Raw genomic sequence first — 18,666 nt, 5'->3', positions numbered from 1 at the left:
CTATTAAGATTGGAGAAGGTGGGTCAATGTGATAAGAGCTGACAAGACCTATTGATGTGACATCAGTGATGGGACACCGGCTACAGATGCCTCAGCCTATTTCCAGCAGGAGATTTTCAGGGTTAAACTGATTTCAGAGATCGGAATATTTAGGATGCATTTTCTGCTAGCTGTCAAAGTGGGATAGCAACTTTAACTTAAGGCATTTAAATCAGAATGCATCTGGAATTCAGATTTACTATTTCAGAGAACCAGAATAAAGTTCAACAAATCTTAGAACTAACTAAATGAAGAGACTATTGTAACTCAAGAGTGTTGGAAGCACCATAGCCCTCCATCGAGTCTGCCGTCCAGCAAGAAACCTCACACTGCTTGGCTTGTTAAAACAACATATCACCAAGCCAGAATAAAAATGGTTACGCTTGCCGCCCTCCATCAGTCAGGCCTTTTAGACCCAAACAGAAAAACTGGATTTTTTAGATAAAGATATGATGTGTAGGTTTTGAGGGACTGGTAGCACCCAACAACAATTTTTAAAGTGACAAAGCTGAACTATACGCAAGAAACATTGTGTCAACATTGTAACAACAATGCCTTTCAAAAGTATTCCTATTCAATTTGCATTGTAAGTTATAAACCAACACAAATCATAGTAGTGATAGTTTATTCCTTTATCTATTCTCATCACTTGTGCTTTTGATTTCTTTCTTTAGATAGGTGTTCCTTTTTGTTTGCTTAACTTGAAAACAGTGGTTGAATTATGCCAGCAGCTAGTTGATAGCTTTGGTAGATACTACAGCTGACATTTGTCCTGCAGTAAAGCAATTCTTCAAAAAGATTTTAATTAGATTCTGTTATACATTTTGAAGGACCTGAACTTTTCCACATCGCAGGTAGGATATAACAGACTATTCTATTTTCCTCAGTGCAGGTTCACTTTACTTGACAAAAGCACCGATATTTGGCCAAAATCCGCAATCACATATTCCCTGCATCAGATCATGAAGTTTGCTAAAAATATATTTTCCAACTAACTGTCTTCCTCCTATCATTTATATGCATGCAAACAATCAAAAACTAGGCAATTACTTTAGAGAAATTTAATGGCAAGCTGCTATCTAAATTTATTAGTTCAGCTCCCATCTGGGTGACAGACTTAAAGCTGGAACAAAATAAAAAAAAATTAAAAAAGGAAGAAAAAAAAAAAAGAAAAAAGCCTTGGTGCAGTTTGCCAAATCAGCTGCATGGCACAGGTCCCATGCTGTGTACGTGCTACGCTCCCCCCACTCTTCTCCACCCCACTCCAAAGCTGAATTCCCTCTTTTTCCTCATCTCTATTTTATATTGGTGATTAAAAATAGCAAGCGGCCTCCTGCAGAATAAGCAGTTCATGCATTCTGGGTTTGATGCTGCGTTTGCCTGGAGAGGCCAGCTGTCACCTGCATGTAGGAGTGGGACTCACTGCTGATTTCCCAAAACACACCGCGCTCTGGACTTTGGCCACAAGACGACCCGGGTGTGTTTATGGATTCAACTTTTTTTTTGACAGGAAAACTTCTGCTATTTTGAAGAAGTTCTACTGCACGTTTAGTTTAAAACACGATAAAATTAATGTTCTGCATGAAGTGTGCAATTTATTCATTCACAAGAAAGATAATTAAGAGCAGAAAACGTCTTCCTCTCAAGGCTAAGAGTCAATTAAATTAAATGTTTATAAAATAAACTTTCACTTCTGGGTTCTGAAGAGCAATTTGGGCCTCAGCTCTAGCACTCTGCACAATTATTGATGACTGTTGTAAAAAAAAATAAAATTAAAAAGAAAAAAAGGTGTTATTTTAATGCATTTACAAAATGTCAAACTAAAAAAATTTAAAAAAAGATGTGAAGGAGAACAGGAAGGTCAAACTGTCACCCTCAAGTTCCAAGAACACACTTCCTTTTAAACAGATTTTTTTTATGCTTTGTTATGACTGGCAGTTTCATCTTTCTTTTATGGTAATATATTTTTAATGTATATATTAATTATAGTATTTGAAATTAAACTACTTTTGTAATGAGTCATTAGTGAATACTGGGTTGTGTGCAATAACAACCCATGGGTTTCAAAGGATGTTCTTCCTCCATGTCATTTGTTAAAGTATGTTTGGTTTGATGTTTTTTTTTAATAAGGGGAAAAAAAAATAGAACAAATGGACCCCAACTTTCTGTACTTTAAATTAATGCAACCAAGCAATATGGCTGCTTTTTATGAATTTCTATTCATAAATATTAAATATTTTGACACATAAGGCACATCCAAATACATCAAAAAATATGCGAGATTTAAACAAACAAATATGAACAGTATTGAGGTGAAACAATGAATTCAAAAGTATCCATCACACATATAGTTCAAATTTTGGCACTTCACCAATTTGAAATCACTTTTGGAAGTAAAGCCCTCAAAAATGCAGCACTTTTATTGGCATTCCTTAGCTTTGATAAAAATAAAGCAAACAACTGGGATTATCTCCTCATAGGGGAACGCAACAAGAGAATATAGGATACACAAGCTGATCACTTGTTAATTTTTCTGCAGGGCATCGAGTTTGCAGCTCTACTGCTTGGAAGATTTTTTTGCTTTAGAGCAACACAAGCTAGTCTAGATGCAGAGGGCACCTCTGGCTTTGTCAGCAGCATTTGGGGGGGAGTTTCTCTGTTTTATTGACTGAAAGCGAGCTGCTCAGTGTGGAAGGAAGTTAATGAGCAGAGGCTAAGCAGTGGGAATCCAACTAGGGATGATTAATGTAATCATCAATAACGACGACAAGGACTTAGAGAAATTTTCCCCATCTTTTCATGACATTAGATCATGCCAGGTGCAGATGGACAGTGAATGTCCCACTCAGTGTTACTCTGTCCCTGTGTGGCCTGACTCTTTGGAATCGATGCCGAGGCTTCTTCATGTTCGAGTGCATCATTAGACTCCCTGTCCTGGCAGGAAACCTCTGAATATGTGACAGAAGTCTGTGCGATGGAAAGCCACTGAAGCTTCGACTCAGTCAGACGGAGATCCAGTGCCAGAGCGGCTTCTTCCCCTTCCTCCACAGAGGAACCCAGCTCCTCATCCTCGGCTCCCTCCTCTTCGCGCCCTGCCTCCTCCACCGGACTCCGTTCATCCTCCGGCTCCGGATCGTCTCTCAGGGTCATGATTTCTCCCTCTCTCCCGTCAATCCCATCCGTCTCCACGCCTGCGAAAGGATCCGCGCTGCTGAGCAGTGCAGGTGCGTCTTCCCTGCTGGCGCCATCTGTGCCAAGGTCACTGCCAGCGGTGCAGCATTCCCAAGATGATTCATGTGAACTTCTGTCATCTGACAGAAGAGGGAGAAGAAAAAAAATTGAGGTGATTGGTCATTGTAATTGCTCGCTTGAGCTGCAGCCAAAGCCAAGATCAAAAAACAAACACTTTTGCTTCAATTTGCCCCAACGGTGTTCATGAGGGAGATCATCTGTGCATTAAAACAAATGGCACCACACATCAAAACGACAACATTGTACTGCATCTTTTCAAATTCTGTCTACATCTGTAACTAGAGCTTAGTCTTACACACAGTTTTACTTTCAAAACCAAGTCCATAATGTGCTAAACAGAAAAAAATTAAGTACAATTGTCAATTTATCACCGTTACTTGTTTAAAATTTAGTTTCATATGATGCCTGACAAAAGTATTCACAACACTTTAACTTTTTCATATTTTTTTATGTCAATCGCAAAAATATGGGAATTTTATTGAGCTTTTACAGGAGACAGTGACAAAATAGTAAATTATTGTAGAGGGCAAGTAGAAGCAAAATTTGTGATTTTCAATAATGCTCTAAAAAGTGGGGCATGTATTTATATTTATGGGATAATGCTTTAGCTGAGGGTATAATTTTATAACCTGATCCTGTTAAACATCTCCTCAACTTTCTCCCTGACTAGTTTGCTGTGTTTCTAGGTTTTCATCATGCTGTTTGTCTACAAATATTCTCTTAGAAACCAAGCACTCTACCTTCCTAATTATTAATTTATTAGTTTGCCCATCAACAAAACTCCCCTGAAATACACTAGTTTGTGATCGCTATGTGACAAAATGTGAACAAGTTCAACGGTAGGAATAAATAAATATGTAAGACACTGTATGTGACTGAATCAGGCTAATTTTAGCAGCAGTGCCCCAGACAGGTGGAGTTGAAACAAGATGACGCCTCCGTCTGAGTAATAGCAACAGCTTAGTTCTGCTTCTTCCCTGAAAATCCCTCTCTTAGGGGCTCACTGACCCATATTTGTGGATGTTCAGGCAAAAAGGTTAAAGACTGCATGCACAGTCCCAGACACATTTTATACACACTCTCAGAGGCCAAAACAGAAAGAAGGAAAAAAAACAAAAAAAAAACACCAGCATTACTGGAAGTGGCATCCATATTTATGGCATCCTCTCCACCCTCTCTTAAAAGAGAACATGACAGAAGTTTCTGAATGTCAGTGGGCGAGAATTCGCTTCACATTTCCAAAATGCCATGGCATTTGGGCAGCTTGCACCAATAAGAGGCTGAGAGAAGCAGAGTCGGGAAGGGAAAGGACTCGGGTTAAACATGGGAGACAGAGAGGAGTGTTTCTCCACATGGTGGCTAATTGCTGTGTTAATGGCAGGGATGGGGATTCTCATCAGTAAGAAGGTACACACGGTTACACACTCACCTTTGTGGGGCTGCGTGTTTGGCAAAGGCGTGGCACAGGTTGGATGAAGCTCTGGCTGGAGATTTTCATTTAGTGCCATATTGTCCCTGGTTCCTGAAAGACGAATTCCAAGACGGAAACACCTCCGACCTCAGTTACTCTCACATCCAACACGATGGCAGAAAAAACACTAAGCAGGTAGTGGCTTTTAAGACATGATGGAATGGATGAAGCACATTTAAGGCTTTTTTTTTTTCCTTAACCACACAGCATACAAACACGCACTCACGTATGCAGTGCAGCGCTCACAGAAAGAGGATTCAGCTCCCTGTCATCCGTCTTCATTAGTGATGGCTGCACGCCTTTTAGGCTGACACCATATGCTCCTCGAAAGAGACTGTACACCATAATCCAGACGTTATAAATATAAACACCCTTGTATGCGCACATAAACACAAGCGCAGAAGTATGCATGTGTGTAGTTCTTTTACAGAGACTATGAGCTGGACTATTTCTACTGTGAGGTAAAGAAAAAAAAACAGATGCAATAATGGAGTGATGATGCATGGGAAATAAGAGTGGTGAAAAGGGAACATTGTTATGAATGCATGTTGTAATGTGAGATTAAAACAGTGAGTGAGATCATGTGTGCTGAAATTGTGTCTTTGAGATTAAAACGGTTCAACGTCCACATAACCCTGAAAACACCCAGGATGAAACACGGTGGTGGCAGAGTGATGCTTTGAGGGTCATTCTCCCCAGACTTGAAAAGAAAGTTTGTAAGAGTTGATGAAGGATTATAGAAAACCGATTAGTGACATGCCAGTTTCAAATTAAGGCTCACCAGAAGAGGTTTGTACACATTTTTAGTACTGGTATTATAAGAAAAAAAAACTTCCATTATTACAGAACTGCTTGTCACAATATGGCAAAAAATAAACTATAAGATGTGTTTTTCTTGGCCCCATTTCCAAAAATTCTGCTCAGATTGGTTAAAAATGATGAAGGGCAACTTTTTTTTTCTTTGTTTGAGTTGTGCCAACATAGCCAGAAGGCAGGCATTATGCAAATCTGTTGCATGTTGATGTAAACAAATAACGGAAGAAAAGTCTGGGCCACAAAACAAGGCGGCTCAGCTGCTCTGTTTTCAAAGCGAGAGAATAACACCATTAACTCAGGGTTTTGGGAGTTTTTGTGAAACCAGGAGAAAAGAGAAAGAAACCCAAAAGGCAAAATGTGACCTTTAAAGTGACATCTTATAGGACAAAATGCAAATTGCCAACAATGGTGAGAAAACACTGGATCTATTTTACTGCAGAATGCAATATGGATGAACACCAAAGGCTTTTAAATAAAAGGCCATTATTCAAAGGTGAATCATCCCAACTGAAAGTCTTTTTCACAATTCTCCGACAAATGGGTAAAGATTCAGAACAACTCAAATCTGAAATGATTTGAAATACAAAAAAAAGTAGATTTTTTTTTTACATTTTTCTGTTGAAAACAGTCAATAGAGACAGAAAATACCATAATGGTAAATATTTGTCTTTAAAATCAAGCAGAAACTTTCTAGATTTAGACATTTTTACCTTTATCCAGCAACAAAGAAATGTTATAAAAATGTAAAACCTCCAAAAAGCCATATTTATAATGAAATACTGAAAACCAAGATAAATTAGCTCATTTACGTAGTCTAGAACGCAGTCCTTTGTAGCTGTGAAACATAATTTTCAGTTAAAACGAGTCACTTAAGCAGCTGAAGTCTGTCAGTAGGATAAAATAAAGCTTTGAAGGTTCAGTCTGTAGCCTGACGCACCCTTCAAGGCTTCCATTTGCAGCGCTAGTTCAGCTTGCACTTATTTAGCATGAAGTTAGGGCGGACTGCGAGAGCCCATCAATCTCAACTTCATCTAACTCACTACATCGATGTGATTGTTATTGTTTTCTGCCCTCTCTCATCCGTAGACAATGTAGTCGCTTCCCATGTTCTCTGGGCTTCAGGTAGGCAGCCAAGGCCCTCTATCCTATCCCGTTTGGCTCCAATATCCATCAGCCAGACGTCCTATCACATCAAGGCCACAGACACTCGCCTCTCTTTCTATATCCTTGTCTCCCTAACTGTGGTGGACAGCGTGCTCATCAGGCACTCTGGGCCCTCGCCTACAAATTCCCTAATAACGGCACATTCCCCTAAATGTGTTTGTAATGTGGGCAATCATTTTCAGTAATGGATGCTTGTCAGTTTTATGGCGAAGAGAATGACGGTCTCATGACAGCGCACCTCCAGCCAGCCACAGCCCCTCCACGTTTCAGACTGGTTGTGATAGTGTAACATCTCCCTCCAGTGGCAAGAAGGAGGAAGTGTTTCTCTTGGGAAGAGGTTTGGTCACTTAGATTTACAGACTATTCAATTTAGAATGTTACTTTAGATAATACACAACATTTTTGTTTACATTTATGGAAAAGCTTGAGGATTGACTTTCAGTTCTATATTCTTACTTCTGGATTTTACAAATTGATTTTTTCTTTTTTTACTTCAGCTGAATATAATGACCTTACTTTGTTAACAAAAAGGCTTTAAATCCCTAAATAAATTGCTGATAACTTAATTATTAAATAACCTTGAAATCTGTATTTTGTAGTTTCTGGTGAACCTCAACATAAGAAATGACTGGATTTCAGAATTCTTTATATCCCTTATTCTTTTTTTTCCCCACCACAAACCTCATTGTACTTTAGATGATGGACCAACACAAAATGTTGCATATTTTTTAAGTGAAACTCATCCAGCCACTGATCCACTGATGAGGTACAACAGGAGGAAGTCACAAGTTCATCGCAAAATAATGAATACTAAAAAAAAAAAAAATAAAATGAACAAATAAATATCTGAAAAGTGTGGCATGCCTTTGATGATGAATTTTACAAATCCATCCGAACACTGTAATAGTATGCAGAATGCATGGCTAGCCATCAAACTTAGCATGTTGGGCAAAGAGAGCATTAATCAGGATCAGCCATTTGGCTCTCGGTTGATCATGGAAGTGGCAACAAGAAAGCATACCCTAAATTAAAGCCATTACAAATCTTGTTCCCAGATTGCCACATTCCATGTTCCCAAAATGAAAAATATGAAACAATCCGTTTCATATTTTTACAAAATGATGTACTTTTTCTGTACTCAAATACAAACTACTTGCCTATCTGATAAAATCCCCCAAAAATATATCAAGGTTTATAATTGATCAGAAAGCATGAATACTTTTGCTAGTGCTCTTCTTCCACTCCTCCCCCCATCTATAATATACCCCAGGCCAGCTGGATCAATATAAACGGTGTGAGTTGATGAGGTGGTCTGGTTGTGTCGATGGCATCATGAACAAACACACGAGCTGGTGGTCAATGGAGTCGACACATGGTAAAAGGCGGGTACGAGGTGGCATGTTTTCTGGGCATCTGCCCAGATTTGTTCTGACATGACATACAGAGGAGGGGGACATGGATGGGCTAAGTGGGGCAGAAGGAATACATACTCCCAATTCCCACAGATACGTGGTAGGTCAAGCCTGAGACGCAGCCAGAGGGGAGAGACAGATAGGTACAACGTTGTAAATACAAAACATTAATGTTATAATTAATAGAAGAAGAGTAGACATATATACGCCTCGGCAGAAGATGTGTGGCATGCAGAATATTTGGGAATTTAGAGTTAACTAATGTATATTTTTAACACTCCCAAAAAAACAACAACAATAATAACTAAAACAATAAATTCTTTATGACAATACATTGTTTTCCAGTGTAAACCTGCATTTTTTGGAAATTTTATTTTGACCTCCTACCTAATCATTTTTGGGTTCACCGACTTGCATAGTAAAAGTAAACTAATCGTTCAACGAACTAGTAAAAACATTCTTTTTGTGAAAGAAAGTGTGTCCACTGTCAGTAGTGGTAACAGATCTGTTGAGATAAGGTTACTACACATGATAAACATGAACAGTCACACAGCTGTGTTTGCTCATGGTGTGGTGGTAGAGACTTTGTGTTCTCAGTGCTGCCTGTCTTAGCAAACACAGAAATGGATACAAAAAGATCCTGAGTTTGACAATTAAATACACTTGAAAATGTACAAATTTGGACTAAATTCCAAACTGGCAACAAAGACATTAATTCATGTAAGAACAGTAAAAATAGTGAAGCTGGATTGCTCCTAATGCTCACTATCTGGGGATTATTTCAGGTTTTCAGTATTTACTACAATATAATCCATTTCCTATGTTTTTTTTTTTTAACTCACCTGGTAAACTCCACAATCCTGATACTTCCAAGGTTTTCAACTTCCTCTCTAAATCGGCAACTCTGTTTCCCAGGATCCTGCAGAACAGAAACAAGAGGTAAGGTTTCTGTACACGCTTAGTCTGTGTTTGTCTGTCTTATCTGAGTGTTTGTCTTTGAGGAGGGGAACTCATGTAACAGTGAATACTGAAATGTGTCAGATCGTGGTGTTGGAAATAAAATGATAAGACCGAATCTGAAAAGTGTGGCGTTTCTTAGTATGCAGAACTCCTTATTCAAATACTAACACATAAAATCAAGTGCATGCAACAAATTACCTAAAGTAAGGTTAGGTTGTGAAATAATCAGCCTCATCAGCATCACTGCTGATGAGGGAATTCATGCAGTAGAAACATGTGTTGGGACAAAAAGTGCATCTAAAAGTTGTAGAGAAGCGTCTCTCACAGACGGCAACTCTGCTCAAGTCCAGTCAACAAAAGAAAACAATAAAAAGTCATTTCAATGTTCACCAACATCCATCTAATGGGAAGACAAAAACACATGCCAGAAAATCCTCTGGTCAGATGAAACCAAAACATTTTAACCTAAATATAAAATGGAGGAATTTTGCTTTGAGTATATCCTCCAGATGGTGAAACGTGGTGGTGGCAGCATCATGCTAGACAGACAAGCTAAGCAGAAGTGCAGGTTGCTTTGATCAAAGCATTTGTGTAATAAATGGCCTAGTCAAAGTTCATACCAAAACTGAGAATCTCTATCAAAACTTGAAAACCTTTTTCCAGACACTCTACTCACTGACAGAGCTGGAGCGAGTTTGTCAAGTAGTATAATTAGTCAATAAATATAAGTGTATGGCAAACTTTTCAGTATTTTTTAGTTTATAAAGCCTTCATTAACACATTAAAAATGTATTAGTTTCCCACTACTTCTATATCATGCTCCAGCTTGAGTCTCAATAAAATGTTGCAGTTTCATGATTACTAAGTCACCAAATGTGGAAAAGTTAAAGAAAACGTTTTGCAAGCTGCTGTACCGGTTTGTGTGCCTCTGGTGTTGGATGACCAGATTCTTCTCATGGATGGTCTCCAGCAGAGCGGTGGCAAGCGACTTCAGGTCGGCGATGGACTGAGGCGTAGCAGGTAAGCTGCAGCCCTGCTCCTCCAGGAGCATCTCCTGGACTGAAAATGGAAGAAAAGTGACATCAGTGTGAGGGAAAAACGGGAGCAAAATGTTCTAAACCAGAAGAGCGGAGACATAATCTACTAATAATGCATCAACAAGACCTTTAAGAGTAGACATCAGAGAAAACAGGTTGACAGAATGAGAGAAGCAGGAAACAGCATGACAAGAGTAAGACAGAGACAGAGTGTTAGAAACAGCTGACTGCTAGGTGACACCTCCCTAACTTTAACTCCAGAACCCACTGTGCTGCTTCTGCCAGCGACTGTCAGTCATCATGGCAGCCTCATTTCCCTGCCAGTGGCACTCTGCACCACTGAGAATACAATTAAAAACACAGCTGGTGTCCGGGTGGTGGCTTGAAGGATCGGCAAAACATAGGTTATTAAATAATTTAGTAAAAACACGGCTTGGGACGGGAAAACTAGTTTCTTTTACTTATGAGAATGAAGGCATCTAATGAAATTTGGGAGATAAAACCGAGGTGACAGGCACAGCCGAGTCAGTTTTTTGTTTTTTTTTTCGCCTTCCAGATGAACGGCTCTGATGTGTTTTATGTTTTGTGTTTAAAGTGAGCTCAACAGTTGGTGTTTTCACCTTGTTTGGCTGATAGCACTCCTGTAAGGGGAACGCTGTTTGATCTCCCATATGTGCTGGAGTTTTTCCTCCTCTCGAGGGCCGTCTGTGGAGAGGAAACCAGACAACAAAGCTTGATGAATGATTTGAGTTAATGTAGCTTCTTTCAAACAAAAAAAAAAAAACAGGAAATCCTGTGGGCTTTGGAGATTTGAAAAAAAAAACTGTTTTAGCATTAACCCCTCAACAGAAGCATTTACCTTGTACTTCATGATGTTTGCTTTGAGCAGGTTCACCTCCTCCTGAAGTTGCGATAGCCGGTCGTGTAAATACCTACCGTGAAAGCGATTAAAAATGCGATCAGATGCACAGATGGTTGGAGGCTTTTCATATGCAAGATGAGACAGTCCTAAGTTCTGGAAAATGGTAATTCTGAACATGGCAGAAGGCGATACATGAAATCATAAAGTTCAGGTACATTAATGTGCCAAGATTTTGAGTCATCCTTAATTTGTTTACATTTTGCTTTGAAAACAGCAAACTTTTGCACAGTGGTGAACAGTTTCAGTTTACATACATAGGCCTACATACTTTTTGGAGCCTTTGACATCTCATGTTTTTGGACTGTGTCTGGACAGAACCCACCCATTTACAGGAAGAAAATGAAAACTCTATACCGAAAGGCCCATTGCTGGGATTCAAACCGAGAACCTCACAGTTACAAGCCGACAGTGGAAACACAGCAAATAAAATAAACTCTACTATTTCTGATAAGAACTGACAAATATTTAGACAGAAGTTTTCCGGAAGCATGTTGATTTCAGTCTGTAGAGTTTTTATTGTTTTTTTATTCTTATTTAATCAAGTTTTTTTGCTAAAAAAAAATCCCAAATGAAAGAAAAAAATACACGAATTAACTAAAAGCTGGAATTGACAAACGTCTGGATGGTACGAAATACTGAAGAAAGTCTTTTTGCCGTTTGGCAGGACGAGAACTGTAAATGATTAAAAATAGATAAACACTTTGGTTTCTTCAAAAGCTCGACTGGTTGCAATTCTTTTTATAATTTGAAACAGTGCTCAACAATAACTGCATAGTTTTTATGCAGTTTTTCCGTTTCTTTTTTGTTATTATTCTTTTGCCTCTCTGAGGAACCCCTCAAAGAGAAACCTGAGGTCCTCAGCCAGCATCGTTTAACTAAGCCCCAGATATCTTAAACATTTTAATTATCACTGACTGTAGATTTGGAATAAAAAGAATTCATTTTAAAGCCATAAAATCCTATAGCTTGTAGCTGTTTACGCTTCACTTTTGTCCTTGTGCTTGAATGTTAGTATAATATTTACAAAAAATATCATCAGATCAGCAGCTAAATCCAAAACATCACATGAGAGAGAAAACTTGTGTCTTATTCAACAATTTCATTTGATAAAAGATGCACAGTCTTCTCTATTCACCTGTTTTCCATGCAGAGTGCATCCACATCAATGATGCGCGACTCATGGTTCCCTAAAATGTGGTTTAGTTCAACATTTAGCCGGTCAGCCTTCTCCCTGAACACGATGCGTTCTGCTTTAACGTCCTGCAGCTCATCCGTCAAGGCTTTTATGGTGTGCTCCATCTCCTCCATCTACAAACATGCGACAAGGTCAAAGGTTTCTGTGAAATACAGTTTGTCGAGACTTCACAAGTTGCTTTCATTATTCAGGAAATGAGAAGTCTCGCACTATGAATTTACCAGCACTACAACTGCAGTCTTGGAAGCATCTGACAGAAAACGTTAACCTGTGACGGTTAAATTAAATTTCGTCTTACGTATTTAAAGCCAAATAATGACAAGTTATCCTGAATGTCAGGACTGTACAGGTAAAATGCAGACTGTGGAAGAGGCAAAGAAAAGGTGTCTTATGTGACTCCAACACACAATATCTGCCAGCAAGGAGTCTCAGTTGTTTTTGTTTGATCAGAGGTCACAATCTTTTGTAATAATATGTTATAAAAGTCAGCATGAGACCATTAGCGAAATAAATAAAAGCAGAGTTTAACAAAGTCTACCAATTGAACTTAAAGTAGATATAAATTTTATTTGACATGTTTTGTATGGTGTTGCAATGAAGTTTAGCAACATACCAGCATATAAAACTTTTAAAATAACGTATTTTGTTTAAGTAACATGAGAGAAAACGTGTCACCTGTCGCCCTGCTCTTTCTAGCTGAGAAACCAAGTCCTCTCGTTCATGTGCAGGAAAGTGGCGGACCCCCACCTCTTCGTCTCCCAGCCTCTGTCGAGTGATGGTCATCCTCAGCAGCTGCAAGAAGAACAAATTACGTTAAATTCTTTCAAACATATGAGTTCTCCTTCGTGTTTATTCTTGTGGTGGATCTTTGTGAGAGCACCTTGTTGTCCCCCTGGGCCTCAGCCAGCCTCTGATTGAGGTCCTTCACCTCCTCAGTGAGCTGTCTCACTCGGTCCCTGGAGTCCCTCAACAGCTGACCCAGGTTCACCTGAGGAAGGAGGAGAGGGGAAAAGCCACTGCAAAGCCACTTCGACTGCTCACAAAAACTTACACTAATGAAACCTTCATGAGGGACATAAATGCATTCCTCATTAAGATCTAACTGAGAAGTATTCCCAGAAAATGGGATGATACAAGGAAGTTGTACAAAACATTATTGTGTAAGTTTCTGTTGTTGCATGTAACATAACTACAATCAGTATAGATAAGTGAAGTTAAACAATGAGAAGTTAGTCTCGTTTAAATTAGATTTGATTATCTTCGTTGTGAACAGTAACTCACCTGATTACGTTTTTCTGGTGGCAAAGAAGGATCCCCATCCTGAAACGAGAAATATTTACAGTTGAAACCAGAAGTTCACATACTATAAACTGAAAGACACACATTTTTTTCTCACTGTCCAAAGGTAAATCAGACCAAATGTCCTAAATTTTTGGTTGGTTAGAATTACCAAAATAATTTTTATTTACTAAATTCCACAATAACAAGAAAAAGTGGCCCGATATGTATTCATTAATGTCCTTAAAATCAGAAGCAAAATACATAGTAAGTTTCTATCCAGTTGTATTTTGTTTCCAGCATGTTGAACTACTCACAATAAGTTCCCTGTACTTCTTCTTCAGCCCCTGGTGGCGCTCTCTCAGCTGGTTGGCCATCAGCTTGTACTGGTCTCTCTCCTGTTGGCATGTGTCCAGCTCTTTGGACAGGATGAGCAGCGCCTCCTTTTTACTCTCCAACTTGCGTTTACACACCAGGAACTGAAACAAAGCATGAACAGAGAACAGTAAAGTGGCGTTACAAAATGCATTAAGAATGAATTAGGTTTCAAGTTATGCCTATTTCGACATTTTTTTAAATTATTATTTTATTTTGCTTAACAAGCAGCCAGACACTCTTATATTATTTAGAATTAGTCTTGGCAAATCTTCCTGTCTTTCAAGATGGCTCCTAAAGTCTCTTTATTAATTTCTAGCTTTGTTACAACAGTTAAGCTAAAATAAGGAATATCTGCAATAGAATATCAAAATAGATTATTTTACTTGGAAATTCATACATTATCTCTTGAAATGATTCCAATATTATGCTTCTATATTGACAATAACTTTCGATTCATGGCCCCAAAAGTTTGTGTGGGCTGAAAAAGAATGAATTTAAATATGAAACCTTTTTTGCACACGTTATTGAATACTGAACTAAACCAATGTTACATTGTTTCAATAAATCCTGAAAAGATCAGTCTTGTTTCTTTTGAATGTCAGCAATAGTAACATACCTGCTCAAATATGAAAATATAGACTGATAAATGGAAAAAGAGATTGAGAAAAAGAGATTGAGAAAAAGATCTAAAAAGCTGGATGTGCTACATGTTGCAATATCACTGTGTGAAATACTTTCATGCAAATGAGGGTATCAGACTTGTGGGACATTGTTATGAATAATAATAACAACAAGTTAAAGTTTGCAATTGGTTGTTTTCCTGATTATTGTTCAGTCCCACTGGCAACAATTGAGAAATAGCTAAAAGTCATATTTTTGGAAACTAATAACTAACTAACATCCTACACAGAGGTGACAAGAGATGAGCATTGCATTGTCTTTCAGTTGAACTTAAGTGTATGCCAGTATAGGTTTCTGGGTAAATCAATTATAAAATGCTATGTTCCATTAAAATGTGCCAACTTTGGAATTTCTATGCAGATTCACCAAAGAAATGTAATAAAGTGCATTTAGTTCACCATTTTAGGAGCATTGGTGATTTACGGGTGGGAGTTAACAACAATAAGAAAAAAAACATGAACAGGAATAATAACTTTACCAGAGCAGAGTAACACTTATCTTGCTTATAATCAAATTGCAGCTGATGCTAAATGTGCAAAAGCAAAGTATTTTTTTATTTAATTTTTTTTACCTGTAAGGTGCTTTAGAAAAGTATTCATAACCCTTAAGCTAATAAATACAAACTGTAATGTCTTATTGATATGTTTTGTGATTGAGCAACAGAAACTGGTAGCAATTTCAAGCAAACATCCTGATAACCAGGTGGGCCTACAGGTGTGTTTCACCTGTAATTAGCTGTGCGTTCCCACGCCTTGTCTGATGCTATATGGGCTTTAAATATTTGCCCTTTTGAGCCACGGCTAAAAGCCTTGATGAAGACCTTCGCGGCTGAGTCTATGTGTCGGTAACGAGTTTATGGCTCTGCTCATCAGACACACCTGCTGGTTCCATATGGACAAGAGGAGCGTCTGTTAAAGCCGCCCGTCTCAGAAGCAGCGGTTCTCGGTGTCTGTCTTTCCTCTTACCTCGCTGACCAGCCCCTGCCAGTCGCTCTCGCTCCTCTTAGAAGACTGCATTGTCGTAAAATGTAGAAATGTCAGGATACAGGATGGACACCGCTCACTCGCCTCCTCCTTCGTTTGTTTATCCCGCAACGTCACTTTTTGCCTCAGCTGTCAAAAGGAAACCACTTCCGGTGGAACCGTCAAAATAAAAGAGGACCACTTTCGCAATATTTACTAACGAAGGAGGTAATTTGCGAAAAGTAAGGCGATTCCCCTGGTCCTCAATTTTTAATTTTATTTATTTGTTTATTTATTTGTTTGCATTTCTATTGTATACTGTTAATGTTTACACATTAACAGTACTATTTAGATTTAGAGAAATTTTTACGTTTGGTTAAAGTGTTAAGACTAGACTGGGTTGAGAAAAATGTATAAATGAAGTTACTGAGGTTAATTAATGACCTGAGGTTCAGGTCAACACCTTTCTGTGAAAATGAAACCCAGCGCGACGCCAACATTTATTACGTTGCGTGCTGATGTCAGAAGGGTGGAGCAAGAACCCAGAATAAACTAAGGAGAACATACAAGAAGCCAGAGTTTTGACAGGTTTGGCGGCCAGACTGTGTAAGTTATTTCTTTACGATTTTATTTGAAATGTTGCCTAGTAAAATGACGACATGTTTTTAACCGAGGTCTGTTACATGGAAAACCAAATGTCATTTTTGCCTTCATGTAATGTCATTGTTCTTATTATTAGTAGTAGTAATACACTAAATGTTTGAGGACTTGGCATACAGGGCATTTTCCCTGGTAGGCCAGTGCACTTTTGGGTCATTACATGTGATCCTATAAAGGTCTATTGTTTTTCGACAATTTCTTGACGTCAAGCTCGCGTTTTATTATTATTATTTTTTTTATTTTATTTTATTTTTAGGTTTTGTTGACTTGTGCTCTTTCTTTGAAAGTTGTTCGACATGAAAGAAGGTTATGAGAGAGGCGGAAGACATGCGGCAAATGTTGCCAGGCCGGGAATTGAACCTGCGACCACCTGGACGAATCACGTTTCTTTCGTGCAGCTCAGTTTTGTTAAGTCAGAGCCTTTTTGGCAGACATTTATATCATAAAACTGATAGATCCCTTAATCAGTTTAATTAATTAAATTTTATTTACTTTTTGTTGTCGTTTTTAATTCAAGATAAAAAAAAGTACTTTTTTTGTATCATTTAAAAAAAAATTATTAAAAAAAGGGGCTGTACAGTTGTGCAGTTGGTGTCACTGTTGCCTTCCAGAAGGTCCTGGGTTTGAATCGAGGCATTTCTGCATGAAGTTTGCGTGTTCTCCCTGTGTATGCATGGATTCTCTGGCTTCCTCCGTCATGTCTATGAATATGATTGTCAGGTTAATTTATTTCTCTAAATTCTCCCCATTGGTGGTTGTGTACATGCATGACTGTTTGTCCTGTCTGTACTTTGTGTTGCCCTGTGATGGGAATAGGCACCAGAATCCCACTAGGGATAAGTTTGTAAGATAATGAATTGATAGATTTAAAAAATAAAAATTTTAAAGATTTTTGAAGGAGGCATCTCTTTGGAATTTCATTCTCCACATATCCCATAATGCTGAGCTATTTTGTGCAGGACAATGGAAATTGTCAGAGGCACCACACAGGCAATCATTAATTCAGACATCTAAAAAATTAATTTTAACTAGTTATAATCATGTTAGTGTCACCCTTCAAATGATGAATTTGGTTCTGTCAAAATGCATTTTTAGATATCTAGAATGTAATGGATAGTCAGACAAAACCAATTTTATGTTAAAACGGCCTGCCGTACAGCAAGGAGGCAGAATCGAAACCCAGAGAGATAATGTGATGGAAAAAAGGGTAGGGCTAGGGCAAGAGAATCTGCAGAATCTGCTGCCAAATGTGTGAAAAATAAATATTTTCACAGAAATTACGCATTTTCACAGAACTGGGCTTTAAAGACTCAATAAAAAAGTTGGATGAGGGTCACACAGGGGGAGAAATTTGGATTTGGGGTGTGTTGGTGTGCTGTGTGTCACTGGAAGCAAACACATTTTTCCCTGACTGGACAGCATTGGTAAATTATTCAAACTATTCAATTATAATATGACTGAAAGCAATATGAGGCTGTTTGTGTTATAAAATGGGCTTTGTTATCATTAAATATTATGAATTAAACTATTCTTAGTTTCTTGTTTTTGTGTTTAATTGCTATTTTTATACAGCTTTTATTTCTACTTGTAAAATCTTTGCACACTTTATCAGAGTTTAGATTTCTCTGTGTCTCTATTGCACACATGAAATATGTAACTTTAATTAACTACACCATTAACAGTTTTTAACTGTCTCTTTTCTACAGGTTATCTGGAACACAAACATGGATAATATCCACCAGGTCCCACAAATGTCACCAGTGACACATCAAGTGATAAAATGTATCGAAGAGAGCGACTTAACAAATCTTAAAAAGTTATTGCGAGAAAACCCTATAAATGGTCTTTATCCGTATGATAAAGTAAAAGATAATGTAACCCCTCTGATTGCTGCTGTTGTAAACCATAACATACGTTTGTGCAAATACCTTCTAGAACAAGGTTCAGACCCAAATGGTCTCTCGTTAAATATGTGGACACCTTTGCATTATGTCTCACTAGCCAAAGCTCCAATTAGTTTTGTAGAAAAACTTCTTGAAGCGAAAGCAAATCCAAATGGGTGGATGTCCGGAGGACTTGTGATGCTTACACCACTACAAACTGCTGCGGATAATGAAAGAGAAGATGTTGTCAAAATGCTCCTTTCTGCTAAAGCAACGATGTCGTTGGTACCAGTAACACACCCTAACAATTTGAAAATTAACAAAAACTTATCTCGGATCGTTCATAATTTGGGATCTAAAGGAAATGTTTTGTGCTCCAAAATCCGCTATTTCTTTGATGTTGAAATTGCTGTGGCACAAGAAACACCAGAGAAGGTTTTCAAAGATTTTCATGAGCACATGTTAGTGGAGGATCCTTACAGCCATTTGACCATGATTGAAGTGCTGTTCACTGTGATTGGGCCAAGTGCAGGAGAGTATAAAAGGAGAAGTATTC

General features: G+C 38.3%; 2 protein-coding genes across 3 annotated transcripts in view; one reads left to right on the top strand and one right to left on the bottom strand.

Annotated features, from left to right (window-relative positions):
• Positions 1 to 349: 349 nt before the first annotated feature.
• LOC129373248 (coiled-coil domain-containing protein 149-like) lies at positions 350 to 15,680 on the bottom strand. Of its 2 annotated transcripts, XM_055051097.1 has the most exons (13): positions 15,571 to 15,680; positions 13,864 to 14,025; positions 13,550 to 13,588; positions 13,149 to 13,256; positions 12,944 to 13,060; positions 12,209 to 12,381; positions 11,011 to 11,083; positions 10,772 to 10,856; positions 10,029 to 10,173; positions 8,997 to 9,073; positions 8,233 to 8,265; positions 4,721 to 4,813; positions 350 to 3,350 (listed from the first exon to the last, which is right to left on the bottom strand). In XM_055051097.1, the coding sequence occupies exons 1-13, from the start codon at positions 15,619 to 15,621 to the stop codon at positions 2,845 to 2,847; spliced, it is 1,662 nt and encodes a 553-aa protein (XP_054907072.1). In that variant the 5' UTR covers positions 15,622 to 15,680; the 3' UTR covers positions 350 to 2,844. The 2 variants fall into 2 exon arrangements, with proteins under 2 accessions (XP_054907072.1, XP_054907073.1); XM_055051098.1 differs by lacking the exon at positions 8,233 to 8,265.
• Positions 15,681 to 18,637: 2,957 nt separating this feature from the next.
• The window catches only part of LOC129373245 (serine/threonine-protein kinase/endoribonuclease IRE1), a 5,904-nt gene continuing 5,875 nt past the window's right edge, over positions 18,638 to 18,666 (top strand). The window contains exon 1 of the mRNA XM_055051089.1: positions 18,638 to 18,666. This exon is cut by the window's right edge and continues 1,233 nt beyond it. The gene's annotated coding sequence lies outside the window, so the exon portion shown is untranslated.

The sequence above is a fragment of the Poeciliopsis prolifica genome, unplaced genomic scaffold (genome assembly GCF_027474105.1).
Source record: "Poeciliopsis prolifica strain line A6 unplaced genomic scaffold, Auburn_PproV2 SCAFFOLD032, whole genome shotgun sequence".
In the NCBI taxonomy this organism is placed as follows: Eukaryota; Metazoa; Chordata; class Actinopteri; order Cyprinodontiformes; family Poeciliidae; genus Poeciliopsis; species Poeciliopsis prolifica.
This window is presented reverse-complemented; position numbering and strand designations above follow the sequence as displayed.

Bases quoted from the DNA above. Each gene is read 5' to 3' on its own strand.
- LOC129373248 (XM_055051097.1), bottom strand. From the start codon at position 15,621: ATGCAGTCTTCTAAGAGGAGCGAGAGCGACTGGCAGGGGCTGGTCAGC. The intron at 13,589-13,863 runs GTGAGTAGTTCA...TTCTCGTTTCAG, and splicing joins AGAAGTACAGGGAACTTATT to GATGGGGATCCTTCTTTGCC. The intron at 9,074-10,028 runs GTACAGCAGCTT...TCTGTTCTGCAG, and splicing joins CACCAGAGGCACACAAACCG to GATCCTGGGAAACAGAGTTG.